The 27,052-nt window shown below is 64.4% G+C and overlaps 4 protein-coding genes and 1 non-coding gene across 8 annotated transcripts; 4 read left to right on the top strand and 1 right to left on the bottom strand.

Annotated features, from left to right (window-relative positions):
- Positions 1 to 742: 742 nt before the first annotated feature.
- Positions 743 to 6,505, bottom strand: PIDD1 (p53-induced death domain protein 1). Of its 2 annotated transcripts, XM_026004147.2 has the most exons (16): positions 6,372 to 6,505; positions 5,332 to 5,665; positions 4,643 to 5,056; positions 4,047 to 4,256; positions 3,904 to 3,958; positions 3,522 to 3,723; positions 3,312 to 3,437; positions 3,010 to 3,189; positions 2,781 to 2,931; positions 2,523 to 2,658; positions 2,280 to 2,430; positions 2,074 to 2,197; positions 1,873 to 1,991; positions 1,681 to 1,794; positions 1,364 to 1,569; positions 743 to 1,138 (listed from the first exon to the last, which is right to left on the bottom strand). In XM_026004147.2, exons 2-16 carry the CDS (start codon positions 5,624 to 5,626, stop codon positions 880 to 882), a joined length of 2,742 nt encoding a protein of 913 aa, XP_025859932.2. In that variant the 5' UTR covers positions 5,627 to 5,665; positions 6,372 to 6,505; the 3' UTR covers positions 743 to 879. The 2 variants fall into 2 exon arrangements, with proteins under 2 accessions (XP_025859932.2, XP_025859931.2); XM_026004146.2 differs by having other exon boundaries at positions 2,781 to 3,189.
- Positions 6,506 to 9,227: 2,722 nt separating this feature from the next.
- Positions 9,228 to 11,543, top strand: RPLP2 (ribosomal protein lateral stalk subunit P2). The gene is made up of 5 exons (XM_072758796.1): positions 9,228 to 9,883; positions 10,037 to 10,160; positions 10,510 to 10,558; positions 11,233 to 11,331; positions 11,412 to 11,543. Exons 2-5 carry the CDS (start codon positions 10,038 to 10,040, stop codon positions 11,486 to 11,488), a joined length of 348 nt encoding a protein of 115 aa, XP_072614897.1. The 5' UTR covers positions 9,228 to 9,883; position 10,037; the 3' UTR covers positions 11,489 to 11,543.
- Positions 10,589 to 10,721, top strand: LOC112924395 (small nucleolar RNA SNORA52). Its single transcript, XR_003235875.1, has one exon. It is a non-coding gene; the product is annotated as a small nucleolar RNA SNORA52 (small nucleolar RNA).
- Positions 11,544 to 15,240: 3,697 nt separating the features above from the next.
- Positions 15,241 to 20,666, top strand: PNPLA2 (patatin like domain 2, triacylglycerol lipase). The gene is made up of 10 exons (XM_026004148.2): positions 15,241 to 15,254; positions 15,716 to 16,017; positions 17,709 to 17,941; positions 18,026 to 18,091; positions 18,416 to 18,625; positions 18,923 to 18,983; positions 19,087 to 19,263; positions 19,379 to 19,511; positions 19,726 to 19,848; positions 19,940 to 20,666. Exons 2-10 carry the CDS (start codon positions 15,831 to 15,833, stop codon positions 20,208 to 20,210), a joined length of 1,461 nt encoding a protein of 486 aa, XP_025859933.1. The 5' UTR covers positions 15,241 to 15,254; positions 15,716 to 15,830; the 3' UTR covers positions 20,211 to 20,666.
- A 573-nt stretch (positions 20,667 to 21,239) lies between these two features.
- Positions 21,240 to 27,052, top strand: CRACR2B (calcium release activated channel regulator 2B). 3 transcript variants are annotated; one of them, XM_072758793.1, is made up of 10 exons: positions 21,240 to 21,650; positions 23,661 to 23,855; positions 23,934 to 24,045; positions 24,488 to 24,668; positions 25,107 to 25,253; positions 25,379 to 25,469; positions 25,620 to 25,712; positions 25,922 to 26,088; positions 26,293 to 26,364; positions 26,614 to 27,052. In XM_072758793.1, exons 2-10 carry the CDS (start codon positions 23,664 to 23,666, stop codon positions 26,792 to 26,794), a joined length of 1,236 nt encoding a protein of 411 aa, XP_072614894.1. In that variant the 5' UTR covers positions 21,240 to 21,650; positions 23,661 to 23,663; the 3' UTR covers positions 26,795 to 27,052. The 3 variants fall into 3 exon arrangements, with proteins under 3 accessions (XP_072614894.1, XP_072614895.1, XP_025859934.1); XM_072758794.1 differs by lacking the exon at positions 21,240 to 21,650 and adding an exon at positions 22,037 to 22,370; XM_026004149.2 differs by lacking the exon at positions 21,240 to 21,650 and having other exon boundaries at positions 23,050 to 23,855.

Below are 27,052 nucleotides of genomic sequence, written 5' to 3'. Positions count from 1 at the left end.
CCACGGGCTGCTGCCCCCACTTGCAGACCCTCCCAGGGGTAAAATCTCGCACAAACGAAGTCGCTGCGCTCCCCCTCCCCCACCCCCATGGAAGGGATGGAGGATAGGCTCAGGGCCTGGCCCTGGCCCCGAGTTCCTCATCCAATCTCCCCGCGTCCCTTCCCCTTGTGGCAGGGGGGTTTCCATCCTGTCCGAGGTGCCCCAACCCGTGGACAAAGGAGACTTGGGGTGGGGGCTGGAGGCTCCGGCTCCGCCCCTCGTCCCCCTGGAAGGGGGTCCGGACGGGGCCCAGACGGTCACGCTGCCCCAGGCGATGGCTACTCCAGCCACGCGCAGGTCCACACAGGTCGGCGGGGTCCCACGTGTGCGCCCCCCGCGGCCTGGCCTCCGCCTCGGGGACTCGGCCCCAGCTCCGCGGGGACACTGTGCACTGTGGGGGGGGCGGGGGGACGGGGGGCGCAGCGGAAGGCAGACGCGGAGGCGGACGGCTGCGCAGCGCGCACCTGCCCAACGCCGCCAGCGATGCGCAGCCCGGCACGCAGGGGACTTTGTATCCGTCGGTGCTGCACCGGTACTTTGTAGCTGGAGCCTCTCTCCCTTCTGGGCACATGGGAGGAAGCGGGAGCAAGGGGGGCGGGGGTACTGAAGTCTTTACACAAGGTCCCCTCCCAGCCGGCCCGGCCTCCGATCTCAGCCCACCCCTGGCCTTCCACCCGCCCCTCTACCCAACAAATAAACTGAGTTCCGAGAAGCAGCCACAACAGCACATATTTGTTACACTTGGGAGGTCACTGTCCGCATATTCAGGGAATGCTTGAAAATGGGGACCTCTGACCCTTTGGCAGGGGCCATCAGGGGCCATCCCAAAGTCAGTGGGGTCTACACCTGGGCAGACTCCACAGACTGTGGTGCTGCAGGGTCAGCTGGGTCAAGGCCCCTGGGGGCCAGGCTTGTGCGCTGGATGCTGTCCTTGTACTTCTGGCGGCCAAGCTCCAGGATGGCCCTCACCTCCTCAGCTATATCCAGCCGGTCACTCTGCTCCAAGGCCCGCAGGAGAAGCCCCACAGCCCCTGGTTGCCCAGCCTGGCGCTCAGCCCAGGAGAAGAGCATATGACGGATCTGGCCATCCAGGTCATCCCTAGTGGGGAGGAGGATGGTCATAGAGAGGCCCAGCCACCCACCCAAGGTTCTGCTCACCCACCCAGAGTAGATTCCAGCTCCCTGGGTGGGGTGAGCCTGTTTGCCCTGTCCTCATCCACCCTGGATGGAACTTCAGCTAGCCTCTTGTGAGGCTCTCCAGACAGCCAGGACCCAGGGCTGAGGCTGGTCTGGAGCCAGCATCAGAAGGCCTAGAGGAACTCACCGGAACTCATGACGGATGCGCTGCAGCTCCCGGTAGGGCAGGCCCAGGTGCAGGGCCACAGCCGGCCAGTCAGGGCCCAGGCGTCCAGCCACGGTCAGCAGGTTGCTCTGGGTCAGGAAGCCAGTCTCAGCATCGCCCAGGTTCAGAGGTGCCAGGGAGAGGCTAGGCCCCCGCCCCTGCCCCAGCCCCTCAGACCCCCGCAATCTCTGTGAAAAAGAAGGGGTGCAATGAGCCCTGCCTTCTGCCCCTGACCACCCCCAGGCTTCAGTGCCGCCCCTGCCCCCTTCATACACAGCGCCCACCACCCCAGGCCACACCGGCAGCTTGATGGGTAGAGTGGCCATCCACACGGTGTCCATGCCCTTCCTCTGCCGGGCAGCCTTGGCCTCCTCAGGCACCTCCTCAGGCACTGCTCCCCGGTAGAAGGACACCTAGCATTGGGATAAGATGAGGTTCAGTGTTCTGACCTTTGTCCAAGCAGCCAGGGGCACCCCGCCTGGCTGACCCACCTGGCCCCTCACAGCCTGAACCTGCCGGTCCAGGGTAGTGGTCACGTAGACCTCCTTCACATTCTTCAAGTGTGAGTAGAAGACAAAGCAGACCCTGCCTTCCACGCAGTCTGGGCGTTCTACATGGAAGGGATGGGCTCAGCAGGGAGCCTGGGGAATGGACCCCAGCATCCCCTCCATAGGGCAGGCAGGGCGGCGTACCAGCATCCACATCAATACCCTTCTCAAAAGCAGCGAAGAATTTTTCACCCTCAAACATCTCCACCGTGTCAGAGGGCTCAGGGCCTCGGTAACGGTCCAGCAGTCGCCGCAGGGTGGCATCCACCTAGGGGAGCACCCACTGGCTCTGAGCTCAGTGCCCCACACCCCCACGCAGGCCCTTGCAGCCCTCTGGGCCCCACACCTACCTTGTCGCGGGGCAGGCATTGCAGCAGGACCTGCTCTGGGTCCCGGCGCCTCTGCAGGGCAATGAGGTTGACTCGGTGCAGACGCAGCCGCTCCCAGGCCTTCCGAGCCAGGTCTTGCACACAGGTCTTGGTGGTGTACCAGAGCCAGTACCTGGGTGGGCTCAGGGGTGAGCAGGGCTGCACAGACAGGCTGGGAAGAGGGGAGGGGGTAGGGCTGAAGATGCTGGGGCTGGGGGCACCAACCAAGAGAAGTGGGTGACCTGGAAGCGAGCATACAGGTGGGTGAGCTCCAGGGCCACCTGAGCTGTGATGTCATCCCAAGCAGCTTCAAGAGGGGTCCGGTACAGCAGGTGAAGACAAGAGCGATCCAGACTCAGGCCTGAGGACGCGAGGGAACCACCGGCTGAGGCATCCCTGGCAGGGGCTCCCCCACCCCGAGCATGACACCCTCAACCCAGGGGCCATAGATTCAGCTGGGCCCAAGGAAGGGCCACCTCTCACCTGTAACCCCAGGGGGCAAAGGCAGCTGCACAGTGACAGGCTGGAGGAAGCCAGGAGGGCCACCACTCTGTGAGAGGCACAGCAGGGGGCTGGCCGCAGCCTCAGGCTCCCCCAGCAGGGCTCGAAGTTCTCTGCTGGCCATGCGCACCACCTGGGGCAAACAGGGACCCCAGGCTTGCCTATGCGTTGAGAAACCACCCACCATCCACAGAGGCTGCCCTGTCCGCACCTGCATGCAGACACTACGAGGCTCTTCGGTGGCCCCAGGTGGGAATGTGACCTTGACCCCGGGATATCCTGAGCAGCACAGCAACGTCCCCTCTGGTGGCACCAGGCAGGTGTTGGACACAGGACGCGAAACCACGAGGAACCATGAGAAGTGGGGCACCTGGCAGTGAGCCCAAAGCCGCTGGGCATGGGAGGTGAGGTCAGAGGAGACAGAATCGGAGAGGATAGGGACGGAGGAAAAGCGGGGGTGAACCGGGTGTAGGCGGCGCTCCTCCCTAGTGCCCCTTCCCAGACGGCTCTCACCTTGGGTGCCTCTTCTTCCACATGAGTGTCCAGGTCACCCCAGCTATCACCACTCAGGGTCCTGACCACCACCTCCCGGCAACGCCGGATGCGGGGGGGCACGAAGAGCAGCCACAGGCTCACCTTCTGCCAGGCAAGGCTGTTGTGAATACCAGGGCCACATCTGGGCCCTCCTCACCCGCCCCCCACCCCGACTTGCCCTGGTCGTGCCTGCCGGAAGGCCACCCCATGGGGCTGCAGCTCCAGGACACCACTGAGCAGGGAGTCATGGGGACCCAAGGGAACAAGGCGTGGCTCTGGCAGCCAGAGACGATACTGGATGTTGACAGGGCTAACAGTAGCCCCAGCAGGGAACTGCAGGCGGACGCCACAGGCCAGGGTCACGGAGCAGCCTTGGGGAGTCACAGGGAAGCTGTGTGACAGAGTGGGCATCAGGTCAGACAATAGAAAGGGGTGTGGCTGAATCGGGCACCCCTGGGAAACTCTAGAAGATCCCTGCGGCCTGAGCGAGGTGCACATTATGGATAGGGTGACAGGGTAGAGACGTGCTTTTTCAGCAACACACACATACACCACACACACTCACACACACCTGTCCACATCTGAATTCAGGAACAGTCTGGGCATTTCCAGGATCACCGGTGCCCCTGTGCAAGGATGGGCAGCTGTTAGTATACCTATGGTACCTACATCCTGGCCTGTCTGTGGTCTGACCCTTCCCAGGAACAAGCCTACCTGGGGGGCTTCGGGGGGCAGGTAGAGCCTCGCCCAGGGGGTTCCCCTGAAGGCGCACAAAGGGGGCGTCCAGGAGCTCCGGGGGCACGTCCCGGAGCTGGTTGTCCCTCAGATCCAGCCGAGTGAGCAGCGGGAGGTGTACCAGGCCGGTGGGCACTGAGGTCAGGAGGTTGCTGTGCAAAACAAGGAGCCGCAAGGACTGCAGCCCCACTGTGGGGAGATGCCAGCTTAGGGCCAGCAGAGGACCCTCAAGGCCATGCCCAGCCCTGGCTGGGCAGGTGCCAGCTTAGGGCCGGCAGAGGACCACCACCCAGGGCCACGCCCAGTCCTGGCCAGGACAGGATACTCATGGCAGGCCCAAGCAGAGAAGCCTTTCCAGTCTCTGCCCCATAGCCAGACTCGGGGAGCTTGAAATCCAGGGAAGGAAGGGCAAACGAGTGCCACCTGGAGTGAAGGCTCCAAGGTGGCCAAGATTGTGTGTGCAGGGTCCCCTGTGGAGGACAAGGTGGGGCCCACAGAGAGCAGAGGCCAGACAGTGGCCAAAGGGCCCTCTCCATCAGGCCCAAGGAGCCTAAAGGGGCCTGACCCCTACTTACCAAGGGAGGTCGGGAGGCTCTGCAGCCGGTTGGAAGCCAGATTGAGCTCAGTGAGGCTGCTCAGGGCTCCAATCTCAGGGGGCAGAGTGTCCAGAAGGTTCCCTGAGAGATCAAGGCGCTGCAGGGTAGAGAGAGCTCCCAGCGCTATGGGCAGCGTTTGCAAATGATTATGGGTCACAGAGAGGAAGGTAAGGGAGGGGAGGGCTCCGAGGGCCTCAGGGAGCTCTGAGAGGTGGTTGTAAGAGAGCAGGAGGGTGCTCAGGCCACGCATTCGTGGGATGCAGGCCGGCAGCGTCTCCAGGCTGTTGAAGCTCAGATCTAGGTGGGCCAAGCGGGCCAGGCCACTCAGGCCAGCGGGCAGTGTGGTCAGAGAGCCCCGGAGGCAGGCACCCAGCACATCCCAGTGTTGTCCACCTAGAAAGGGGGAGAGCAGATGTGGCCCTCAGGGCCAGAATCCCAGGGCTCAGCTCAGCTCAGAGGCACAGACCTCTCTACCCCAACCCTACCCAGAGAGGGACAGAGATCCCAGCGATGCAGGGAGACAGGGATGCATACGACAGGCTCATCTCGGCTGACAGCCATCACCCATGACCTGCCCCAGAAAGAATAGCCATGCTGCTGTCTGCTGGAGGACACCACTGGGCAGCTGCAGCATGGGCGGGGTTGGGACAGGACCAGGTGGGGCTCACCTCTGAGGACCAGGGAGCGAAGGCGCTGCAGGCTCCGCGGCACCTGGGTCAGGGTAGCCTCTAGCAGCTGAGGGTCCTCGTGGCCACTCAGCTGCAAGAACTCCACTTCCCGCAGCTGAGGGGGTTGCTGGGCACAGAGATGGAGCAGCCGGTGGCACCCCCCAGGGTACAGGTCCAGGCTCAACCGGTTCCCAACCAGGAGACAGAGCTCCGCATCCGCAGCCTCTGTGGCATCTCCTGCAGCATCTTCTGTAGCAGCTGCCTGGGGCTCCAGCCCCTCTGCCTCTGCAGCCATCGCCCACCGGCTGTCCTCGGGGGCCAGACATGTCCCAGCCTGCCAAACAGGCCTGCTCAGACAGGGCCCGGGAGGCTGCAGAGTCAGGGGGAGGAGTGGGGGGAGGGAGGGAGGCTGGGCCCTCCTCCCTTCAGGGGAATGGGGACTCTGGCTGGGGAGGGGGGCGGAGTCGTCCCCTGAGCCAGACCAGCTGATGCACAGAGCCCAGAGCCTCCCCTAGACAGGTCACTTTTGACAGAGGGCTGGGGAAGGAGGACCCCAGGACTGGGAAGGCAGCCCAGAGCGAGATCTGTGTGCAGAGGAGCCCACAGAACCTGACTGGGGGGAGGAGGGAGAAATGAGGCTTCACATTCCACTTCTGGAAATCTGAAGGAGACCCCTAGAGCTGTCCTGTCATCCTGGCAGTTCTGTCCCCCTCCCCCCCCAAGAGCTGGAGGTCCAGCACCACTGCCAACCTTCACACCCACCAGCTTTGACCCGAGGCTGAGGACTACCACGTGGGGACAGTGGCCCAGGCCAGGAGAGGGGCGATTGTGCCCACACATGTCAGATAAGTGAATGGGGTGGGGGGGTGAGCCACTGGGCAGCGCAGAGTCCTGGAGATGGGACGCTGGGGGAGGGGTCTCCCACGCTTCCCGTCTGCACCGAGCTCGCGGTCGGGAGCAGTGGCCCGCGCACTCGGGGCTCCGACGGGGCCGGTCCTGGCCGGGAGAGCGCCCCCCTCCCGCCCTCGCCCTGCGCGTACCTGCGCTCCGGGCTGGGCGCCGTCCCGGGTGGGCGCCCCACGCCGGGTTCCCGCTGGCGCGCTCGGAGCGGCCCAGTCGTCGGGGGCCCGCCCAGGCCGGACGCCGCGGGGCTGGGGCGCAGGCGGAGGCCTCGGGGTGCCCGCACCCCCCGCCCCGCCCCTGTCCAGCCTGCAGCCCAGGAGACGCGGCCGCGGACCCCAACCGCCAGCCGCCGGCCCCGCGGTGCTCGGCTTCCTGCTCGTCCGCCTCGGGCCGGCCTCTCCCGCCGGGAGGCCCGCGTCGCGCCGCCCAGCCCGCCCTCTCCGAGATTCCCGGCCCCGGGCCCGCCCTGCCCTGCAGCTGTGCGCTCCCCGGCCGGGAGGTGAGCGGGTGCAACCTCGGGGGAGGGGGGGACCGGACGCAGCTGCGGCCTCAGATCCGCCTCCTGCCAGAAGCCAGAGCAGCACGGTACCGGTCCCCGGCCAGCCTCTGGGGCCTCCTTCTCCGGGAAGCCTTCCTGAGGCTCCTCTAGCGGCCTGGGCCCAGCTCCTGCTATCCTGCTTTAGCGGCACTTTGGCCAGGTGCCCCAGCAGGGGGCTAGCCCATGCCTCCTCTGCCTCAATCTTTGCATCTCACAGGGAAGGAAAAGGAGGCTCTGACATCAGAGTTTGCCCCAGGTCACAGAAACTAAGTGCCACAGCTGAGAACCTCACACTAGGCCTGCCTGTGGAGAGCCTACCAGACCTGTGCTCGTTCACCTGCTCTGCCCCAGATCAGGGGCTCCCACGCCACCAGCCGCCCGTCCGCCCGCCAGGATGGGCAGTTCGGCCAGGCCTGCACTTGCCCCGGCTCCTGGCCCCCGTTGTTTCTGCGAGGCTGCCAGAGACTTAATCACCACAGGGCGTTATTCAGCTTTATTTTATTTTTTTAATATTTTATTTCTTTACTCATGAGAGAGAGAGAGAGAGAGAGAGGCAGAGACACAGGCAGAGAGAGAAGCAGGCTCCATGCAGGGAGCCTGATGTGGGACTCGATCCCAGGACCCTGGGATTAGGCCCTGGGCTGAAGGCGGCGCTAAACTGCTGAGCCACCCGGGCTGCCCCATTATTCAGCTTTAAAAGGGAATGAAATTCTGATATACGCCAGGATATGCATGAACCTCGAGAATGTCTGAGAGGGTAAATACAGTCTGCTTCCACGTCTGCATCCCGTCAGGACCCCAGAGCAGTCAAATGAGTCCAAAGTGGTGGGTGCCAGGGGCTGGGGGAGGAAGTAGGGAGTTACTGCTGAGCTGGTGTGGACTCCCAACTTGGGAGCCACCCTGTGGCTAGAGTGGTGACAGCTGTGTAACTGGGAAAACACCCAGGGCCACTGAATCCTGCGGCTGGAATGGCAAACCTGACATATCCTGTCACCTCCAATGCCACACATCACAACACGCCCCACCCCTGATTGTCCCTATTTTACTCCGAGTGTGGGGCCTTGAGTGAGACCTGTGCCCCACCTCTGCCTGTGTACGATGGGGAGATGACCCTGAGGGCACCCCACAGCAGGGAGACCTGCCTGCACCCCACCTCTGTGTACAATGGGGTGATGACCCTGAGGGCACCCCACAGCAGGGAGACCTGCCTGCACCCCACCTCTGTGTACAATGGGGAGATGACCCTGAGGGCACCCCACAGCAGGGAGACCTGCCTGCACCCCACCTGTGTGCGATGGGGTGATGACCCTGAGGGCACCCCACAGCAGGGAGACCTGCCTGCACCCCACCTGTGTGCGATGGGGAGATGACCCTGAGGGCACCCCACAGCAGGAGACCTGCCTGCACCCCACCTGTGTGCGATGGGGAGATGACCCTGAGGGCACCCCACAGCAGGGAGACCTGCCTGGGCCCACCTCTGTATGATGGGGTGATGACCCTGAGGGCACCCCACAGCAGGGAGACCTGCCTGCACCCCACCTCTGTGTACAATGGGGTGATGACCCTGAGGGCACCCCACAGCAGGGAGACCTGCCTGCACCCCACCTGTGTGCGATGGGGTGATGACCCTGAGGGCACCCCACAGCAGGAGACCTGCCTGCACCCCACCTGTGTGCGATGGGGAGATGACCCTGAGGGCACCCCACAGCAGGGAGACCTGCCTGGGCCCACCTCTGTGTACGATGGGGAGATGACCCTGAGGGCACCCCACAGCAGGGAGACCTGCCTGGGCCCACCTCTGTGTAGGATGGGGAGATGACCCTGAGGGCACCCCACAGCAGGGAGACCTGCCTGGGCCCACCTCTGTGTACAATGGGGTGATGACCCTGAGGGCACCCCACAGCAGGGAGACCTGCCTGCACCCCACCTGTGTGCGATGGGGTGATGACCCTGAGGGCACCCCACAGCAGGAGACCTGCCTGCACCCCACCTGTGTGCGATGGGGTGATGACCCTGAGGGCACCCCACAGCAGGAGACCTGCCTGGGCCCACCTCAGTGTACGATGGGGAGATGACCCTGAGGGCACCCCACAGCAGGGAGACCTGCCTGCACCCCACCTGTGTGCGATGGGGTGATGACCCTGAGGGCACCCCACAGCAGGAGACCTGCCTGGGCCCACCTCAGTGTACGATGGGGAGATGACCCTGAGGGCACCCCACAGCAGGGAGACCTGCCTGCACCCCACCTGTGTGCGATGGGGTGATGACCCTGAGGGCACCCCACAGCAGGGAGACCTGCCTGCACCCCACCTGTGTGCGATGGGGAGATGACCCTGAGGGCACCCCACAGCAGGAGACCTGCCTGCACCCCACCTGTGTGCGATGGGGAGATGACCCTGAGGGCACCCCACAGCAGGGAGACCTGCCTGCGCCCACCTCTGTACGACGGGGTGATGACCCTGAGGGCACCTCCCCAGGGCTGGGCCGGCTCTGTTCCTGGTCCCTCTCCAGCCACCGCGGGCCTCTGCCCCTGGCCCCTGGCCCCTGACCCCGGCTCGCCCCAGGTCTTCCGGCCGCCGCCGCATCCCTTCCGCGTGCTGCGTTATTACTCTCGTGCATCCTCGCTCGGAGGAGCAGGGGCGGGCGGGCCCCGCCCCCGCCCTCGCAGCGCCGCAACCTGCAGGCTCCCCGCACGGAGCGTGAGCGCGTGACAGGCCGGACATCCGCGCGGACGCGAAGGTCAGTTCGGGCCCACGCGGCCCCACAGGCGAACGACCACCCCGCGCAGGCCGCGGCCCAACGCCCCACCCCCGCAGCAGCGAGCGAGCCTGGCCGGCCACGTGCCCCGCGCAGGCCTCGTGCCCGCACTTCCGGCAGCGGTGCGCCCTGGGACTTGGAGTCCGCCGGCGGCGGCGGCCGGACGGCGCAACACGAGGGCTCTCGTCTCCGCGGCCTGGGCGCGCGTGACGTCACTCGCAGGCGCCCGCACTGCGCGGCGCGCGGGTCCCGGGGGCTTCTGGGTAGCGGATTACCCCCGCCCCTCGCGCCGGCGCCTTCCTTTCCGTCCCTGACGCCGCCGAGGTCGCACGCGTGAGGCTTCTCCGCCGCCGAGTGAGTGGGCGGCGGGGTCGCGGGGGGCCGTGGGGGGCCGCGGGGGGCCGCGGGGACTGGCGGGCGCGGGCCGGGGCTTGGCGTGGGCGCCGGGCGGGAGCACGCGGGGCGGGGGCCAAGGGGCAAGGCCGTCGTGCTCTTCTCCCGCTTCAGGATGCGCTACGTCGCCTCCTACCTGCTGGCCGCCCTCGGGGGCAACACCTCCCCCAGCGCCAAGGATATCAAGAAGATCCTGGACAGCGTGGGCATCGAGGCGGACGATGACCGGCTCAACAAGGTAGCCGGCCCCGCGGATACGTGTCGGGCGGCCCCGGCGGCCGGAGGGCTGCGGGGCGAGGCGGACTCCAGCCTGCGGGGGGGGGGGGGGGGGGCGTCCCTGAGACCCTGTCGTGTGTCCTGAGGGGCGCAGCTTCCTCAGGCACGTCCTTCCGTCCAGCCCGCAGGTGTCCAGCCGCGCCGGGGGAGGGTGGGGCGGGGGCCTACACCGAGACATCGGGCGGGTTTCCCAGGAAGTTTAGGGCGCCCGGGGCCCCTAGTAGCGGGTCTTCTCGGGGAGGAGCTGCATGGGCGGTGAGGCAGGGGCGCGTGGCGGAGCCCCAGGTAATTGCCGGTTATGGTCGTTGTAGGTCATCAGCGAGCTCAACGGGAAAAACATCGAGGACGTGATCGCTCAGGGTGAGGTTGTGCGCCGGGGCTGCGTTCTCAGGGTCCATCCTAATCCCTGCGGGTCCTCCCGTGGCCCGCCAGGTTTCGCTTGTGGACCAGAGCACTCCAGAAGCCTCACCCAGGACAGCGGGCAGGCTTCAGTGGCTCGTGCCAGGGATGCTTCTGGACAGTCCTGGCTGTAGGGCAGCAGGGGGTGCTGGTGCTTTCACCCCGCAGGGCCACCTGCCTGCAGAGGGGACCTTAGGGATCTTGGGAACGGGGTTTTGTAAATAAGTCTGGTCATGTAGTCTGCGTGAAGTGGTTGGGGGCAGACTGGGGGTGCCAGGGGTGACCGCAGGTTCCTGCCATCCTTGCTGGGCAGATGGTGTCCTGGTGACAAGGCTGGAGCTGATGGGACATTATTCTGTTCCTGTGTGGAGGTGGGTGGGTGGGTGGGTGCCTTAGCCCACAGTCCTGTGGGAGCCCATAAATGGGGATCTGGATCCAAGTGCCAGATTGTGTCTTTGCCTGGTTGTGAACATGTTTGTCCAACTTAGCTTTGGGGTAGGGTTTCCAGATACGGATCTCAGGGCTGGGGCATCTATGTGGTGGGCTCCCGCACATCGGGGAGACCATGCCATCACTCCCCTGAGGTAGGCTTAAGGCTGAGCATTTCTCTGGTCTCACCTTCCTGATTCCCACAGGTATTGGCAAGTTGGCCAGTGTGCCTGCTGGTGGGGCTGTGGCCGTGTCTGCCGCCCCAGGGTCTGCAGCTCCTGCTGCTGGTGCTGCCCCAGCCGCAGGTAAGTGGAGGCTGAGGCAGGGTCTCCACGGGCGTCTGGCTTTGTGAGGGTTGTACTCACTGCTCCCTTCTTTTCCACAGCGGAGGAAAAGAAAGACGAGAAGAAAGAGGAGTCCGAGGAGTCAGACGACGACATGGGATTCGGCTTATTTGATTAGGGTCCTGCCCACCCCCACCCACTGGCAAATAAAACCCTTTTTGTGTATCTGTGGAGTGGTGTGTGGGTGTTTTGTAAGAGTGTGGCGTTGGTGCGCAGGGCAGGCCTTCAGCCCAGGAGAAAGCAGAGCCCTTGCTGGTGCGGCGGGGTTCTAGGCAGGAGAAGCTGCGCAAAGAGCAGGGCATCTGGTGTGGAAATGGGTACTTGGGATGGCGGACGTCTGTGGATCTTGGGTAGGCCAGGCCTTGGGGAGGCTCAGAAGGGGACATGAGCCTTCCTGGGCATGAGCCTGGTTTCTGAGGGCTGCTGGGGGGCCTTCCGGAGAGGGAGCTTTAAGGGGACACATAGGACAACTTAAAGCCCCAGTGGGTAGTCTCCACTGCTTTGGGGTGGCTCTGGCTGGTGGAGGCCAGCAGTAGCCCTGAGACGGGTAGCATTCTTTGGTTGCACAAAGAGGGCATGCTGGTGGTGCATGCGGGATCCCTCAGTTTCTCTGCAGAGTCAAGTCCGGTTCTTGTTCAAGCTCACGGTGGTCTATGAGCAACTTAGGACGGTCCCAAACCCCTTCGAGCTCTGTGACCACCTGTCTGCAGGCCTGAGCAGATGTGGATGTGGCTCATAGGAAGTGATGTTGGGCCATGTGCCCACTAAGTTCTTTGGGGGACCTGCTTATGCCTCCTGCCAGGCTCTGGCCTGGAATGCAGGAGCAGAAGGCAGAGTTTCCCACACTGCTTGTCCAGCTGCCATGCTGGGCCTTGGGTCCTCTGCCTGCCAATGCCAGACGGCTCAGCAGGCGCTCTGCCTCCCTGTTTGAAGGCTCTGGGTGGACCTATTGTGTTGCCTACTATATCCCAGAAGGAGGACCTGCTGCTAGTGGGCTGTGGTTCTGTAGGGAAAGCACAGAACAAGGCTGTCAAGGAAGCCTGGGAAGGGGGCCTGCGGGGCAGGAGTGTGCATGGGGTATGGGAAAGAAGGCCTAAGTAAGCCCTTTGGTTACCCTTTGGGTGGGACCGTGGTGCAATGTGGGCCGTGAGCATCACTGGCAGCCTGTGCCACAAGGGGCAAGTGAGAGCAGGGGTGGGGAGGGGGTTGTGAGGGGACACGGCCCCAGGTCCAGCTGGAGGGTTCCCCAGAGGAGAAAACCCAGAGTCCATGGGCAGACCTTGGACCCTGAAGTGACCACACCACTAAGGTGTAGTCAGAGGAACACTATGGGAGTGACACAGCAAACACCAGGGGTTCTCATCCACCCTGGCTGGGAGGGTGGATGCACCCCCGCTGCAACCCCCACCCTGGCCAGGGTTCCTGGAAGTGCTGCTGTGTTCCTGGCTGCAGAGCAGACATTCCCAGGGGCCTGTAGGGAGGGATATGTACGCACAACAGCTCAACCCTGGTGTGGAAATGGGGGCAGAGGTCTCCCTGCACTGGGGCAGTGCCACCCGCCTAGGCCCCCATCCCTCAGAAGCAGGAAGGCCTGGACCCTGGCTTTTTGGAGCAGGGCAGGCGAGGACTTTCCTCAGTCCTTGGCCCAGCCTGCACCACCCAGCTACCCCTAGGTCACCCTGGTGAACCCCTGGACTTACCAAGCCAGCCTTGGGGGTCTGCTTCATCCCCATTGTACCACACACTTGCCCCTTGCTGGTTCCGGCTGCATCCCCAGGGGCTTATTTAGGAGGGGCCCTGATCATACCCTGTACTGGTGGGCCATACCCTGTACTATACATCCATCTAAAGCACTCGGGGGTGGGGGGACTTGGGTCCATAGGTACAAGAGAAGGTCAAGTTTGTCTAGGCCAAATTTATAATTCTAGTCATTTATGAAATTTTAGGGTTTTCTTTGAGATTTCATTATTTTTTTTATTTAAATATTTTATTTATTTATTCATGAGACACACAGAAAGAGAGGCAGAGACACAGGCAGAGGGAGAAGCAGGCTCCATGCAGGGAACCTGACGTGGGACTCGATCCCGGGTCTCCAGGATCACACCCTGGGCCGAAAGTAGACACTAAACCGTTGAGCCACCGGGGCTGCCCTTTATTTTGTTTTTTAATTTTAAATTCAATTAACATCGCATATTATTGGTTTCAGAGGTAGACGTCAGTGAATCATCAGTTGTATAGAACAGCCAGTGCTGATCACACCACGTGCCTCCTTCATGCCCATCACCCAGTGACCCCGTTCCCCCACCCTCCTCCCCTCCAGCAGCCCTCAGTTTGTTTTCCAGAGTTAAGAGTCTCTTAGGGTTTGCCTCCCTTTCTGATTTCGTCTTGTTTTATTTTTCCCTCCCCTCCTCTATTCCCCTCTGCCTCTTTGTTTTGCTCCTTTGTTTGGTTTCCACATATGAGTAAAATGTTATAATTGTCTTTCTCGGGGCAGCCCGAGTGGCTCAGTGGTTTAGCTCCGCCTTCAGCCCAGGGTCTGATCCTGGAGACCCGGGATCCAGTCCCACGTCAGGCTACCTGCATGGAGCCTGCTTCTCTCTCTCTCTCTCTCTCTCTCTCTCCTCTGTGTGTCTCTCATGAATAAATAAAATCTTTAAAATAAATAAAATTTAAAGATAATTGTCTTTCTCTGACTTATTTCACTTAGCATCATACCCTGTAGTTCTAACCACAGCATTGCAAACAGCAAGATTTCATTCTTTCTGATGACTAATATTCCATTCTATATACATATACCACATCTGGGTTTTTTTTTTTTTTTTTTTTTTTTAGATTTTATTCATTTATTCACGAGAGACACACAGAGAGAGACTGTGGGCAGACTCCACACTGAACAGGGAGCCCTATGTGGGGCTCAATCCCAGGTGTCCGGGATCATGACCTGAGCCGAAGGCAGACACTCAACTGACTGAGCCACCCCAGTGCTCACATCAGTTGCATTTCTGTACAACAACAATGAGACAGAAGAAAGACATTAAAGACTGGATCCCATTTACAATTGCACAAAACCCACGAGACACCTAGGAGAAAACCTAACCAGAGGCAACAGATCTGTACTCTCAAAACTATAGAACACTCTCATCTAGGTCTTTCCTCTTTCCTGGTACCCAGGCCTGGGCTCCCCTCTCCCTACCTCGCCACCCCCAGGGCCCTGTGCCTGCTCTTGGGCAGCTGGGCAGCCCTGTGACCGTTCTGGATTAACTGCCCCCACACCCGTCCCCTCTCAGTCCTCGTTTTGAGCTTCTGTAAACAGTGTCTCCCCACGCCCCCCCCCCCCCCCCCCCCCCCCCCCCCCCCCCCCCCCCGCCCAGTAGGGCTTGGTCTGGATTGAACTTGCTGCATCCTGCGCTGGCCCCTCTGCCAGACGTGAGGTCAGTGCCAAGTACAGGTGGCTGACAGCAAGCTGTGGGATAGATGATGGGCCTGCCCGCGGGCAGCCCCACTCTGGCTTCTCAGCCTGAGCCTGGGCCTGTGTCGTCGGGGGCAATCCCAAGTCCACAGCCCTGGCAGCGTCCGGGCCTTGAGCCAAGCTCCTGCCTAGGGAGTGAGTGTTCCTGGGGAGACAGGGGCATCCCACCACGCCAGCAACAACCAGCCCCTTGCTGGGGAGGTGGGGTAAGGCTCAGGGCTGGCTCCTGGAAGCAAACCAGGCTATGCTGCCCAACAACATAGAAAGGAGAAAAATGCGGAAAAGGGGCGGGAGGGTGACATCACTGGGATGCTCCACCTGCTGGGGCAATTAGCGGGGGCGGGGCGGGGCCCGAGTCACAGCCCGGCGGACCCCACACCCTGAGGAGCCGAGGTCGGACGCTAGGACAGTCCAGGTTCGTCGCCAGCTGGGGGTGGGGGGGGCTGAGGCCGCGGGCAGCTGGGGCTGAGGTCAGCTCGGGGTCTACAGCGCTAGTGTCAGCTCTGGAAGCTGCGTACGATTTGCATCCCAGACGTTTATGGGTCAGTCTGTGGATGAGTCACGGGGGGGGAGGCGGGAGGGGCGGGGTCCCTGCCGTGGGGCGAGCTCCTCAGGGCCCCGAGTGGGTGTTGTAGGCGGACCCCGAGGAGGGGGCGGGAAGACCCCGGGCGCTCCCCTCGCCAGCCTCCGGGCGGGTTCCGCGCGCCCCGGGCCTGGGGTCGCCCCTCCCCCGGCCGGCGTGGGGCGGGGGCGGGGCTCGGGCCCCGGGGGGCGCGGCCGTTCCCCACGCGCTCCGATTGGGCGGCGCGAGCCGGCCCCGCCCCCGCCCGCCGCCCGCCCCCGCTAAAAGCCCCGCCGCGCCCGCCGGCCGCGCAGCGTCTCCGCCTCGGCCGGCGGGGACCCCGAGCTGGAGCGGCGGCGGGGCCGGGCCGGGCCCCGGAGCGAGCGGAGCGCGCGGTGCGCGGCAGCCCCGGAGCCGGGGGCCGCGGCGATGTTCCCCCGGGAGGCGACGTGGAACATCTCGTTCGCGGGCTGCGGCTTCCTCGGCGTCTACCACATCGGCGTGGCCTCCTGCCTCCGCGAGCACGCGCCCTTCCTGGTGGCCAACGCCACGCACATCTACGGGGCCTCGGCCGGGGCGCTCACGGCCACGGCGCTGGTGACCGGAGCCTGCCTGGGTGAGCGGATGCGCCGCCGCAGCGTGGGCCGGGCCGCCGGGCGGCGGGGAGGGGTCACCGGACGGAGATCCGAGCCGGGAGCCGGCCGGGGCGGGCCTGGTTTGCTGGGCTCCGGGCGCCCGGGGATTGGGGTGCGGCCACGCGCGCCTTGGGGCCGCGGCTCGGAGCGCGGAGGCTGGAGGCGCTGGCAGGTGCAGCCGAGAGATTTCATCGCCAAGAGAAAGTACCTCGTGGGCGGGACCGCGAGAGCCGGGGGAGGGGCCTCCGCGCCCCCGTGGTCGGCGGCGGCCCGGGTGCCAGCGGTCACCGTGTCCCGGGGCTGTGCTGTTCCAGGCTGCGCTGTGCCCGGGGCCCTGTACGAGGGCGGCCTCTTAAGAGGATTTGGGTACTGTGGCATGTGCCTCCTGGGGCATCTGGGAGGGGAGCCCTGCGGGGCAGGCCCGGGCAGGGCAGGCCCTCCCCTCCCCGCTCCTTCCTTGCACGCCACCCACTGTGGGCCTGGGTCCCCAGGGCTGGCCAAAGTCTTCTGCCCACACTCCCTGGGGTGGGAGGTGCTTCAGGACTTTCCAGCCCCGTGGGCCGTCGTGCAACAGCAGGGCTGTCTGTCTGTGTGCTGGGATGGGCTTCTCCACTCACACACACTTCCGGCAGGCGCCTGCAAGTGCTGTTTACAGCACACGGAGTACTTCAGGAGTTCTGGGCATGGTGCCCAGCCCCCAACCTACCAGGGTAGCCAGGGTGACAGAAGGGTCATCAGGTTCTCAAATGCCCTGCCCACTGGGAGCCTGTCCAGTGTTCTCCACTGCCCCCTGCCCATGACCTTTGTCCTGAGGAGGGTGGTATGAAGGAGCAGAACTCTCCATCCTGGGGACCTAGGGGTTCACCTCTGTGGCCCTGCCCTCCCTGTCTTGGAAGCTTTCAGGCCACTGTCTCTCAGATTTGTGTGCCAGTCTCAGGACACACCTGGCTCCCTGGTGCGTAGTGGAGGACATGGGTCCCAGAGCACCATCTCCTCCCACCCCCAGGAAGCCTCTTTCTCATGAGTGGGCTTGGGTAGCTGCAGTCCCCACAGCATGGCAGGTTCTGGCCCCACTTCTGAGCAGGATAATGTGATGTGCAGCTTTCCTCAAGGCCCCCCAACTCTGTGACCACTCCTGGGCCTCTGCTCTGCCTTTGGTGAGGCCAACACCCCTGGGCCCCCAAGAAGCACCATGGCAGGTGCTTGTTCTTGGCTGCAGTGGGTCACAGTCATGGTTTCTTAGGGATGGTGGGACCCCACTCTTTCCAGCCTCATACCCACAGGCCTGTGCTGGACTCCCTGGATCTGGATCTGGCCAAGTGGGTGAAGGCTGAGGCTGGTCAAGGTTGAACCTCTGCCTTCCCAGGCAGGGGGCCACGCCAGGCCAGGCCCAATGACTCATGGATCAGACCAAGAAGTTGGGAAATACTGGGCAGTGGGCAGGCCTTGGCTACAGCTGTCAGCTCTCCTGGGGCATTAGCCTGACTCTGTCTCTCCAGGGACAGGTAGCAGAAGTCCCGGTTGTGGGCCAGGCTCCAGGCCGGCCCTGGGAGTTCTCCAGGGTGGGTGGAGATGCCACATGTCCACGTGCTGTGGGCCCCCAGGAGTGGAGCCGTGGGGCGTGTGCTAAGCCAGGAGTGCCGGCCCTTGACCCTTGGCCCTTCTGACCCAGGCGAGGCAGGTGCCAACATCATCGCAGTGTCCAAGGAAGCGCGGAAGCGGTTCCTGGGTCCTCTGCACCCCTCCTTCAACCTGGTGAAGACCATCCGGAGTTGTCTTCTCAAGACCCTGCCCGCTGACAGCCATGAGCGTGCCAGCGGGCGCCTGGGCATCTCCCTGACCCGTGTCTCTGATGGCGAGAACGTCATCATATCCCACTTCCACTCCAAGGACGAGCTCATCCAGGTGAGCCCTGCTGGGGCAGAACCGGGGGTGCACGACCAACCCTGGGCTCCTGCTCACCACTCCTTCCGTGTCCCCGCCCCACAGGCCAATGTGTGCAGCACATTCATCCCCGTGTACTGTGGCCTCATCCCGCCCTCCCTCCAGGGCGTAGTAAGTATCCCCTGGCACATTTCCTGGGCAGTGGGGAAGAAGGCCGTCAGTGCCCCCCAGCCCCTCACTGCTCCACTGCCTGTTGCCTCACTTCCCTCCAGTTGCTCAACAGCTCGGCAGGTCCCCAGAGACACATACTTCCCGTGGCTGTCTCCACCCCACCCCCCTAGGCCTAGCCATCTGCTCAATAGTCAGCCAGGCCCATGGCCAGTGCCCAGTGCCCACTGGGTGAAAGGCCCAAGGGAAGTAGCCACTGGGTAGGGCCCAAGGTAGTCCAGTGGGTCTTCAGGCGTCTCCCTGTGTGACTGTGTGTCCCGGCTGCAGCGCTATGTTGACGGCGGCATCTCAGACAACCTGCCCCTGTACGAGCTTAAGAACACCATCACTGTGTCCCCCTTTTCGGGAGAGAGTGACATCTGCCCGCAGGACAGCTCCACCAACATCCATGAGCTCCGGGTGACCAACACCAGCATCCAGTTCAACCTACGCAATCTCTACCGCCTGTCCAAGGCCCTGTTCCCGCCCGAGCCCACGGTGGGTCTGCCCAACCAGCTCTGCGTTGGGGGGCCGGCCTGCGGGGCCTCTCCTCACTGAGTGCTGGGGGTTGAGGGGTGGGTAAGCTGTCAGATGGCCTTCTTGGAGGGACCAGGCTGGGGTGGGGTCTGGACAGCCCCTTCTCAGGGCTGGGACAGAGTGCTGTGGCCTGCGGGCCTGTCCAGCTGGGTCCACGTGAGCTTAGTGAAGCAGAGGGGTTTTGGGGACGCCAGGGACTCAAGGGGGCAGAACAGGGGACATGTGGCGCCCTGCTCTAATTTACCGTCCCTGCCTCAGGTGCTGCGGGAGATGTGCAAGCAGGGCTATCGGGATGGCCTGCGTTTCCTGAGGCGGAACGGTGCGTGGGTGCTGCCCCGAGCAGCTGTGGGCGGGTGGGAACCGCAGCTCTGCACTGCTGTCCCTGCCGCAGTGCTGATCACCTGTTGGGGGTCCCCACCCAGGCCTCCTGAACCGACCCAACCCCCTGCTGGCGCTGCCCCCTGCACACCCCCATGCCCCCAAGGACGAGGATGTGGAGGACAACCAGGAGGCCACAGAGAGGGCCCTAGTGGACAGCCACTCGCAGCCAGCCCTGGAGGATCATATCCTGGAACATCTGCCTGCGCGGCTCAATGAAGGTGTGTGGACGTGGGGGTGGGTGTGCATGGGAGCTCCCGGCTGCTGGGGGGGCTGAGGCCAGAGAGGTCCCGGCCTCCCCAGCAACGGTCAGCTTCCCTCCTATGTCTCCCCCAGCCCTGCTGGAGGCCTGCATAGAGCCCAAGGATCTGCTGAGCACCTTCTCCAACATGTTGCCCGTGCGTCTGGCCACTGCCATGATGGTGCCCTACACTCTGCCTCTGGAGAGTGCTGTGTCCTTTACCATCCGGTGAGTGGACTGGGGGGGTTGGGGCAGGGAGCAGGGGGACCAGACTTTGGGGTTATCCATGAGTGGGAGTCACCTGGAGAAAAGGCTACAGGTTGGGGGACTGCAGAGATGCCACATCAGGGGTTCCAGAAGCTGGGACACAGGCGGGGCTAGACGGGGCATGGCATGAGGGCCGAGCCATAGACCCTCGGCCATGCCTCCCCGCCCGGCCCAGCTTGTTGGAGTGGCTGCCTGACGTCCCTGAGGACATCCGGTGGATGAAGGAGCAGACGGGTAGCATCTGCCAGTACTTGGTGATGCGTGCCAAGAGGAAGCTGGGAAGCCACCTGCCCTCCAGGTGAGCCCCTGTCACTGTTGCGTCTACTCAGGGCCTGAAGCCTCAGTGGCCTCTGCTAAAGCCCTCCCGCCTCCATCCCTCCCCACCGCAGGCTGTCTGAGCAGATGGAGCTCCGCCGCACCCAGTCCCTGCCCTCCGTGCCACTGTCCTGTGCTGCCTACAGCGAGGCGCTGCCCAGCTGGATGCGCAACAACCTCTCGCTAGGGGACGCGCTGGCCAAGTGGGAGGAATGCCAGCGCCAGCTGCTGCTGGGCCTTTTTTGCACCAACGTGGCCTTCCCACCTGACGCCCTGCGCATGCCTGCTGGAGCTGGTCCTGCCCCTAGGCCCTCACAGCTCCCACCCTCCTCGCCCCCGTGCTGAGCACCCTTGCACCACCTGTCCCAGCCCCCTGGGGTCCCAGTGCTGAGGGCTGGGCCCCCCACCTTCCCTGCCCTGTGAGGTGGGGCCCTGGGATGGGCTGAGATCCCCCTCCCGGGCCTCTCTCTCACTCCTGCAGGAGTCAGAAGATGGGGCCCCTCACGGCTGCTAGAAGGGGACTTGTGGTCAACCCTTCCACCAACCACTCCCTCGCTGCCCCTGTAGGGAGGGTGCCCAAGACCCCTGCCCTCACCTGTGCCTTCATCTCCCCCCAGGCTCCGCCCCAGAGTTGGAGCAGAGGGCGGGGCCCCCAGCACCTGGTGCCCCCTAGTCCAAGCAGTATTACTTCTGAGAACTTTGCACCTGCTCCTCCCTCCTCGTTTGTCATGTTTTGCTGAGGAACATATGTGAAGAATTATTTATTTTTGCCAAAGCAGATGTAATAAATGCCACAGCTCAGCCCCTGCCTCCTTCACTCGTGTGTGCCTCCCTGGCCGATGTCTGTACTTCAGGTCAGGTTCTCCTTGAGTCTGACATTCAGGGCCTGCCAGCCAGCCCTGAGGCCTTCCCCTAAAGGCACTCGTGGGCCTCCAGGGGTTTGCCCACCTCTCTAGCCAGGACCCATATGTTTGCTGTGCTTTGTCCTGAGGTCTGCGGACTGACCCTTGGGCCTAACTTTCCAAGGGCCAGTGAAAATATTGGGACCAAGATCCTTGCTAAATAAAAACCAAGAAATGTTTACAAAAGGTGGCGTTTGCATCTCCACTCCATGGTGACGCAGCTGGTGTGGGGCTGATCTCAGGGTTGAATGGCCGTGGAGGGTGGGGTTCCCAAGCTGAGTACCTGAACTCCAGGACACCTGGGACACACGGGGCCTGCTCCACTTTGGGCATGTGGTGCAGGGCTCTGGGCGAGGCCCTGGGCCAACCCCTCTGGCTGGCAAACACACCTTCCCAATCCCCTGTCCCCCTCCCCACCACACAGGGTAGCCAGTCTCCTACCAATATATAGGAAGGGTCTAGAATGTCAGGCAGGGTGAGGTCTGACCCAGAGGAGGCTGGACCTTCTTCCATGGAGACAGTTTCCTGAAAGTGTCCTCTGTCCTGGCCAGTCTGAGGGGATGCAGCCAGCCCTTTGTGGTGACCGTGAGGGCCCATGGGTGAAGGGCTCTGGGGTAGAGCCGGGTGGCTGGCTGGCCGTCCAGAGCTCTCAGTCCTTGCCAAGGGGTCAGGTAGCTGTGGCAGTGGTGGCAGCCCCCTGCCAACAATAACGGTGGGACCGCAGGACTGGGAGAGCCGGCTGGGCAGGTCCCTGGGTGCCTGTGCCAGGAGCCGGCCCCCTCTCCCTCTCAAGGTCCTGTCCTATAGGCCCAACCTGTTCTAGTTCAGCAGGATCCCAGGCCCCTGGAGAAGCAGAGGCTTCTGGAGCCCCACCACCCTCCAGGTGGGTGCAGGCTGGGCTGGGGGCAGGGGGTGGGGGGACTGCTGGCAGGAGAATGGGTTTTGTCCCCCAGCAGGAAGGTCCCGTGCAGGCCCCACCCAGCTCCTTCCCCCAGCGCTCCGGGAAGGAGAACCCAGGACAGGGCTGTGTCCCAGGAGAGCTGAGGGTCGGGCTGCTGAGGGGAAGGCCTCCTTGACCCCCACGCCCACTCCTGCCCTCCCCACTGGTACAGGCATCCTGCCGCTGATTTAAATACCATTTTGTAATATATTACGAGTTAATCGTTTAACCACAAGAAAGACAAAAGTTGGGAAAGCACAGGAGTGAGGTCCCCGCACCCGAGAGATGAGCATCGGGGTATTTTGGTCGGTCTCCCGCCCGGCTTAGTCCTGCACACTCTTTGGCGCCTCAAATCCGGATCCGCGGGGACAGCCCCGCCCTCCCGCCCCCGCGCCGCCCGGGAAGGGTCCCCGGGCCGCCGGGGGCGTCTGCGCCCGGCGGGGAACGCGGCCCAGTCGGGACAGACCGGGGGCGCCCGGGGTGTGGGGCGAGGGCCGGGCGGCCGGGGCAGCGCCGGGAGGCGGGGACACGGCGACGGTAGCGGCGGCTCCGCCCGGGCCCGGCCCTCGCCGGGGTCCCAGTTCCTGCAGGCCCGCGGGAGCTGCTCCGGGCCGGGCCCCCCGCGCGCCGCCGCCTTCGGGGGAGCCGCGGACCGCGCGGCAGGTAGGCGCCTCGGGGTCCCCACCGCGCCCGCCTCCCCGGCGACCCCGGGGCGCGCCCACCTGGGGCCCCGGAGCCCAGCGGCGGGCGGCGACCCCCTTCCCCGCTCCCCACCGCTCGCCCGGCCCGCGCGCACAGCTTCCGGCTGGGATGGCCTCTGGTCCCGGGAGCCCACGAGCCGCGGGGCGGGGGCGGGGGCGGGGGCGGGGAGGCACCGGGGACGGGGTGCGACCGGAGTCCTCGCGCCCTCGGCCCGCCCGGCCTCAGACTTGCCCTCTCGGGAGGTCGCGCCCCGGGAAGATCGCACGGGCGGGGAGAGAAAGTCGCGGTCCTGGGCTGGGAGGAGAGGACCCGGGGCCCCCAGGTTGGGGGAGGTGTCCCCGTGCTGGGGGTCAACTTGGGAAATCCGGGAGCTGGGCGTTGTGGGAACGACAGGTGGCTCTGATGAGGGGGCGGGGCGCCCGCGGGGAGGGAGGCCCCGGGAAGGTTCCGCGAACCGCAGGGGGTGAGTCTGGCGGGGCCCCAGCGCCCAGGGCTGGGCGAAGGGCCGTCAGCCTCGGTCCGGCGCGTTCCTGACCAGGGCCTTGGAAGGCTTCGTGTCCCATCGGTGTCCCAGGTGGAGACCCCGCGTCTGCACCCCCGGGGCCCGGTGGGAGGGGCTGCGGCAGGAGGGGAGGAGCTTGCGTCGTCCCCTGACCGCTGGAGGCCAGGACCTCTGAGGCCCGGACTCCGGGGCTAACGACTCAGCCAGGATTGGCCGCACGCTCCCCCTGGCCCAGCGGTCAGCCAGGTGTCCAGTGCCCAACCTTAGGACCTGCTCAGCTCCTTCTGCCGCTGTCCAGACCCTCACCCCACCTCTCTCCCCCAAGGCTGCCAGGAGCCCCCACCTCCTTATTTTCCATCACCAGGCACCACAAGGTGCCTTCTTTTTCTCCTGCTGCCCCCTCCCCAGGTGGCCCTCCCCAGGTCCTGTCCTGCACTGGCTTCCCCTGAGCTGCAGCCTCTAGCTCCCTGGGCAGCCCCCACAGGCTTGGAGCCTGCATCACTCCCACCCACGACACCCCTTCCTGCAGCAGTACCCCCAAGGGAGCATCCACCCCCAGCTCTGCTCCTCTCTGGACCTCTCCCATGCCATGTCCCACCTTCCCACGGTAGGAGGAGGCCCTTCTCTCCTCACTCCCCACAGGCTGCCACCCAGCCCAGTCCTCTTCCAGGGCCACTCCACTTTTCCTCCTTCTCCCACTCATGTCTCTTGAGCTCTGCTCAGGCCCCGACTCTGCCTTGACTTCACAGCACATGATGGCAGGGAACCCCCCTCCCCTGGCCAGGCCCAGGAAGCCGGGTACTGGGGAGGCCCAGGAGGAGGAGGAGGAGGTGGAGGAGGCGGGCTCTGTGAGGCCAAGGGCAGAGATGCTGCAGCAGGCCCAGGAACTGTTTCTGCTGTGTGACAAGGACGCCAAGGGCTTCATCACTCGGCATGACCTGCAGGTGAATCCCCACTCCCAAGAGCTGCCCCAGTCAGGGGCTGACCTTGGCTACTCAGCTGTGCCATCCTTGCCTGGCTAGGGCCTGCAGAGCGACCTGCCCCTCACGCCGGAACAGCTAGAGGCTGTGTTTGAAAGCCTGGATCAGGCCCACATGGGCTTCCTCACCGCTTGGGAGTTCTGCCTTGGTCTTGGTGAGCTAAGCCCCTGCTGTGCAGAGACTCTCCACTGGCACATGTGGCACCCTGGGGCCCGCACCCAACACAGACGGCAGTCTGTGCCTCTCCGTGGCCTCCCCGCGGAGCACGTACTGGTGTCAACACATACAGGCACCGGAGGGAGCCCCCCACAGATGCTGTGTGTGGAACTGGCCCTCCTGCTCCATGACCCCCTCCCTAAGGTGCCAAACCCAGGTGGGACTGGGAGCTAGGCTTGCTCCATCCTGGCCCGGGTGTTACCTCCCGTTCCTGGGCCAAGAATCAGACCAGAATAAGGAAGAAAAACAGGAAACTGGGCTTGGGATACGGACAGGATGTGTTTGTGTGTGTGGGTGAGTGCGCGTGTGTGGGGGTGGGGTGGGTGGCCAAGCCAGGGTGCTCCCCCACAGCCTTGGTAATTTCACCTTCGTGTCCACAGGGAAGTTTGTGGGGGTGGAATCAGCCCAGGGCGCACTGCCCTCCCAGGCTCCAGAGGAAACCTTTGAGTCGGGCTGGTCAGATGTGCATGGCACTGGGGGCTCCCTGGAGGAGGAGGAAGAGGAGGAGGAGAGAGTCGGCCAGGCGCTGGAGCAGCTGGGGGTGGCCCCCGTCCTGGGCGAGTGAGTTGGTGCCAGCGCGGCTCCCAGTTCCCTCCTCTATGCCCCCCTGTTCATGCTGCCTGTCCAGGGTGCCCGACGTCTGTTCTTGCTCAGGGTACTCACGCGGGGACTGGCCCAGTCGCTCTGTCAGCTGTGACACCTGGGAGGGGCTGAGCGTGATTTCCCGCAGAATTTGCATTTCAGGGGGCAGCCGGCAAGGCTGTGGGCAGAAGGGCAGGCGCCCGGCACAGCCCTGTGTGCACAGGAGACAGCTGGCTGCCCCGCCAAGTAGCGTACACGCTGAGCCCAGGCAGGGGCAAGAGCACCCACGAGAGGGATCCCCTGCATGTACAAACGCGGCTGGCCTATCCAGGGCTGCAGGTGCCTCGGAGGGCTTACCCTTAGGGATGGGGTCGGGGAGGCCCCGCCTCAATTTCAGCTCCCGCACTCCCCTTGCAGACAGCAAGCGGTGCGGACGCTCTGGACCCGGCTGCAGCGCGAGCGACCGGAGCTGCTGGGCTCCTTCGAGGACGTTCTGATGCGCGCGACGGCCTGCCTGGAGGAGGCGGCCCGAGAGCGGGACAGCCTGGAGCAGGCGCTGCGGCGGTGAGGGCTGGGGCCGGGGCGAGTCCTGGCGCCCCGGAGCAGGACTCCGGGAGGCGGTGGAGGCGGGGCTGGGGTCTATAGTGCCGGCAGGCTCAGAGCAGCTGTCCTGCGCCCGGTCCCCGAAGGCGGGAGAGCGAGCACGAGAGGGAGGTGCGGTGTCTGTACGAGGAGATGGAGCAGCAACTTCGGGAGCAGCGCCAGCGCCTGCGGACTCAGGTGGGCCCGAAGCTCCCCCGCCCCTGGCCCCCGCCCTCGCCCGGCCCAATCCCAGACGCGCGTCTCCCTGACCCCGCCCTCCCCGATCGCCTCCACCCGGCCCCGGCCCCCCACCTCCGCTGAGGCTCAGGAGCTCCCCGCGAACCCCAGGACCTCCCCCGGGAGGAGCGCAGAGGCCTCCTGGAGCTGGAGCTGCAGAACCGCGACCAGGAGCTGGAGCGTGCGGGCCTGCGACAGCGGGAGGTGAGTGGCCGCCAGCTGCCAGCCCCCCACCCCCCGCCCCTGGCCGGTCCCCACCGTCACCCACGTACTCCTGGGTGAACCTGTGGTTCCCCTGTGCCTCAGTGTCCCCGGCGCTTCAACCCTTGGGAGTCAGGGGCAACGCAGTGCCCCGAAGGAGAGGTGAGGGGTTCTCCCCAGCTTCGATCGCCCTTGCCCCTCCATCTCCGCAGCTGGAACAGCAGCTGCAGGCCCGGGCCAGCGAGCAGCTGGAGGCGCAGGCGCAGAACGCCCAGCTGTGGCTAGCCCACGAGGCGCTGAGAACTCAGTTGGAGGGAGCGCAGGAGCAGCTCCGCATACTGGAGGGCGACCTGCAGGGCCGTCAGGAGCAAACTCTACGGTGCCTCGGGTTGGGGGAGGAGGCCGTCCCTCTGGGGCGGGCCCTGGGAGGGCAAGGCGGGCGGGGATCGCTTTTGGGGCTCAGGTGCGGGCCACTTCCATCCCCAGCCCCTGTCCCAGCCCCGCCCTCAGGGTCTGTGTGGGCTAGGGTCATGGCCCATCGCAGGAGCCTTCCTGCATCCTGGTCACCACCTCCCTCCTGCAGAGAGGTGGTCGCAGTCTCAAGGAACATGCAGAAAGAGAAGCTCAGCCTCCTGCGACAGCTGGAGCTCCTCAGGTGCGGTCTGGCTCAGGCCCCACGAGGGAAGGGGCTCGGCTCAACTCCGGAGCTCCCAGCTCCCCACATTCCTGATCACTGCCTCATCCCACTTGGAGGAAGTCCTTCCTTGTGTCTGTCCTCCATTCCTCCTGCTGCAGCCCCAGTGGGACACCTCTCTTCTGGTGTGAGGGAGAGCAGAGCCCACATTCCCCACCCTGGAATGCTGCCTCTTGAGACCTCTTTGAACCTTGAACTCCCCTTCCCCAGGGAGCTGAACACGAGGCTGCGAGACCAGAGGGATGCCTGTGAGGCCAAGCGGCTGGGCAGTGGCCGAAGGAAAGCCCTGGCAGTGGCCCGCTCGCCAGGGCCCACCTGCTGCTGTTGCTGCTGCTGCAGCTGGGCTCGCCCTCCAAGACGTGGCTCTGGCCATCTTCCCAGTGCCCGCTGACCATCCCTGAGTGACTCACTGGGCGTTACTTGGAGAAGCTGCCCCTTGAAGGTGGTGCATCGTGGCTAGGGGCTGCCCATCCAGGATGTGGACTCTATTCCATGGACTGCCTGGCCTGCCTGCATGTAGACATGAAGGAACTGAGGAGCGGCCAGTTTCATGTTCCTCCCTGCTGATCCCCATCCTGTCCCCATTCCATCAAACCGATCTCTGACCAGCAGAAAAACTCCTTCCTCCCAATAAAGCCCATTGACTGCA

Source organism: Vulpes vulpes, chromosome 5, assembly GCF_048418805.1.
Source record: "Vulpes vulpes isolate BD-2025 chromosome 5, VulVul3, whole genome shotgun sequence".
Lineage (NCBI taxonomy): Eukaryota > Metazoa > Chordata > Mammalia > Carnivora > Canidae > Vulpes > Vulpes vulpes.
The sequence above is the reverse complement of the archived record's forward strand: the minus strand, read 5'-3'. Positions and strand labels throughout refer to the sequence as shown.